The 1,693-nt window shown below is 49.4% G+C and overlaps 1 protein-coding gene across 1 annotated transcript in view; it reads left to right on the top strand.

Annotated features, from left to right (window-relative positions):
* The first annotated feature begins 1,069 nt into the window (after positions 1-1,069).
* WHSC1L1 (Wolf-Hirschhorn syndrome candidate 1-like 1) overlaps positions 1,070-1,693 on the top strand; it is an 11,342-nt gene continuing 10,718 nt past the window's right edge. Inside the window, exon 1 of the mRNA XM_009870675.1 lies at positions 1,070-1,693. This exon is cut by the window's right edge and continues 79 nt beyond it. Coding sequence (XP_009868977.1) covers positions 1,110-1,693 — 584 coding nt within the window. The 5' untranslated portion in view covers positions 1,070-1,109.

The raw sequence follows: 1,693 nt of genomic DNA, 5'->3' as shown, positions 1-1,693 counted from the left end.
GCTTGGAAGCAAACTTTCATTTCTTACCTGAGGTTTAGGTCACTGTGTATTTCTTCTTGCTGAACATTGCGATTACTTAGGTGAATGCAAAAGCCTTCTCTGAGTCAGTAGCTGAGTTTTGGAACTCTAACTTGTATTTAATCTGATTTTTAGTATTTTAGTATGGAAGGGAAAATGGAAAGTGTGTGTGACAGCTTTCTCAGCTGTAATCTAATCCTGTGAATAACCTCAGGTTTGGGGGATCTGATGCTGAGGCTGTTTCCTCTCCCTGAGAACAACAGAATGTTTCAGCCCTCAGTGCTTAACGTTAAAGTAAGGCAGGGGAGCAGGGGATGAGGAGAAGCAGCCTCCTTGCTCAGCTGCTGAGGGCCAGTGGGTGCAAACCCTGCTCTGTTTTTCTGGTGAGGGCAGAGGTTGGGAAACACGGTCTGAGGCTGTCGTACGGTGTGAACTGGTTTTCCCAGCAGCTGAGGGGGAATGACCTACTGGCGCTAGCTGGGCTGTTGTTCAGGAAAAGGGCTTCTGCTGGCCTCGGGGCTGCTCACCTGCCGTGAACTTTGGCCAGGAGGCGCAGAGGAAGAGAGAGGTTTCTCTCTGGCTGGAGTGGTCTTTCTGTGGCTTTTCTGACTTGGTCAGCTTGCAGTGACTGTGGTGTCAGAAGAGCTCGGTGTCTTCTGTGTGCTCGAGGGTCAAAATCTGCCACCTCACTGCTCTGTTAGAACGGCAGCGCCAAACTAGGAGGGCTATAAGGAGCGCTTGGAATTTTAGGACCGTTATTCTGACTTTGTAACGCTTGGGCTCAGAGTTTTTAAGTGCCTAGAGGTGCTTATAACATTTTCTTTAAATGTCTTGGAAAAGAAGAAAGTGATCATATAAAAAAGCTGTTCTGCAGAAATGTCTAAACAGCCCTTTTTAAAGACCAGTCTTCTCTAAATCCGTGCTGGATGGAGAGGGGGAAATCAGTCTTTAGATCTCTTGTTTTGTTTTTTTTCTCAACAATTTAATTTGCTTAAGTGTTGTCTCTTGCTTTACACTGACCTCTTAATTCCCTTCCCCCGCCTTTAGGCCCTATGAGAAAAAGGGAAAGCTAAGGATGCTGGAGCAGAACAATGGATTTCTCTTTCTCTTTCATGCAAGGGATCATGGGAAACACAATTCAGCAACCACCTCAACTCATTGACTCAGCCAACATCCGCCAAGAGGACGCCTTTGATGGCAGCAGTGACCTCGCCGAAGATGGTGGCCGGACACCGTACGAGGCCGCGCTGCAGCAAGGCTTCCAGTACCCCACGCCCACCGCGGAGGAGCCCCCCACCGCCAAGGGCTCCCCGCCGGCCATCGGCATGTTCGAGCCTCAGGCCAAGTACCAGGCGTACGCTCAGTATCCCAATGGTTCGGCCAACGGCTTCGGTACGGTCAGAAACTTTAGTCCCCCGGAGTATTACCAAATGGAGAACTCTAACGCGAGGCCGCAGGAAGTTCTGGAAAAACCTTCCCCTCCACAGCCGCCGCCACCTTCGGCGTCACAACCGGGGATTCCAAAGAAGACTGGCTCACCAGAGATCAAACTAAAAATAACCAAAACTATCCAGAACGGCAGGGAATTGTTTGAGTCCTCTCTGTGTGGGGACCTTTTAAATGAAGTACAAGCGAGTGAGTATGCTAAGGCGAAACATGAAGGGAGAAAAGAGAA

This window comes from Apaloderma vittatum, unplaced genomic scaffold, assembly GCF_000703405.1.
Source record: "Apaloderma vittatum isolate BGI_N311 unplaced genomic scaffold, ASM70340v1 scaffold38775, whole genome shotgun sequence".
Lineage (NCBI taxonomy): Eukaryota > Metazoa > Chordata > Aves > Trogoniformes > Trogonidae > Apaloderma > Apaloderma vittatum.
The sequence above is the reverse complement of the archived record's forward strand: the minus strand, read 5'-3'. Positions and strand labels throughout refer to the sequence as shown.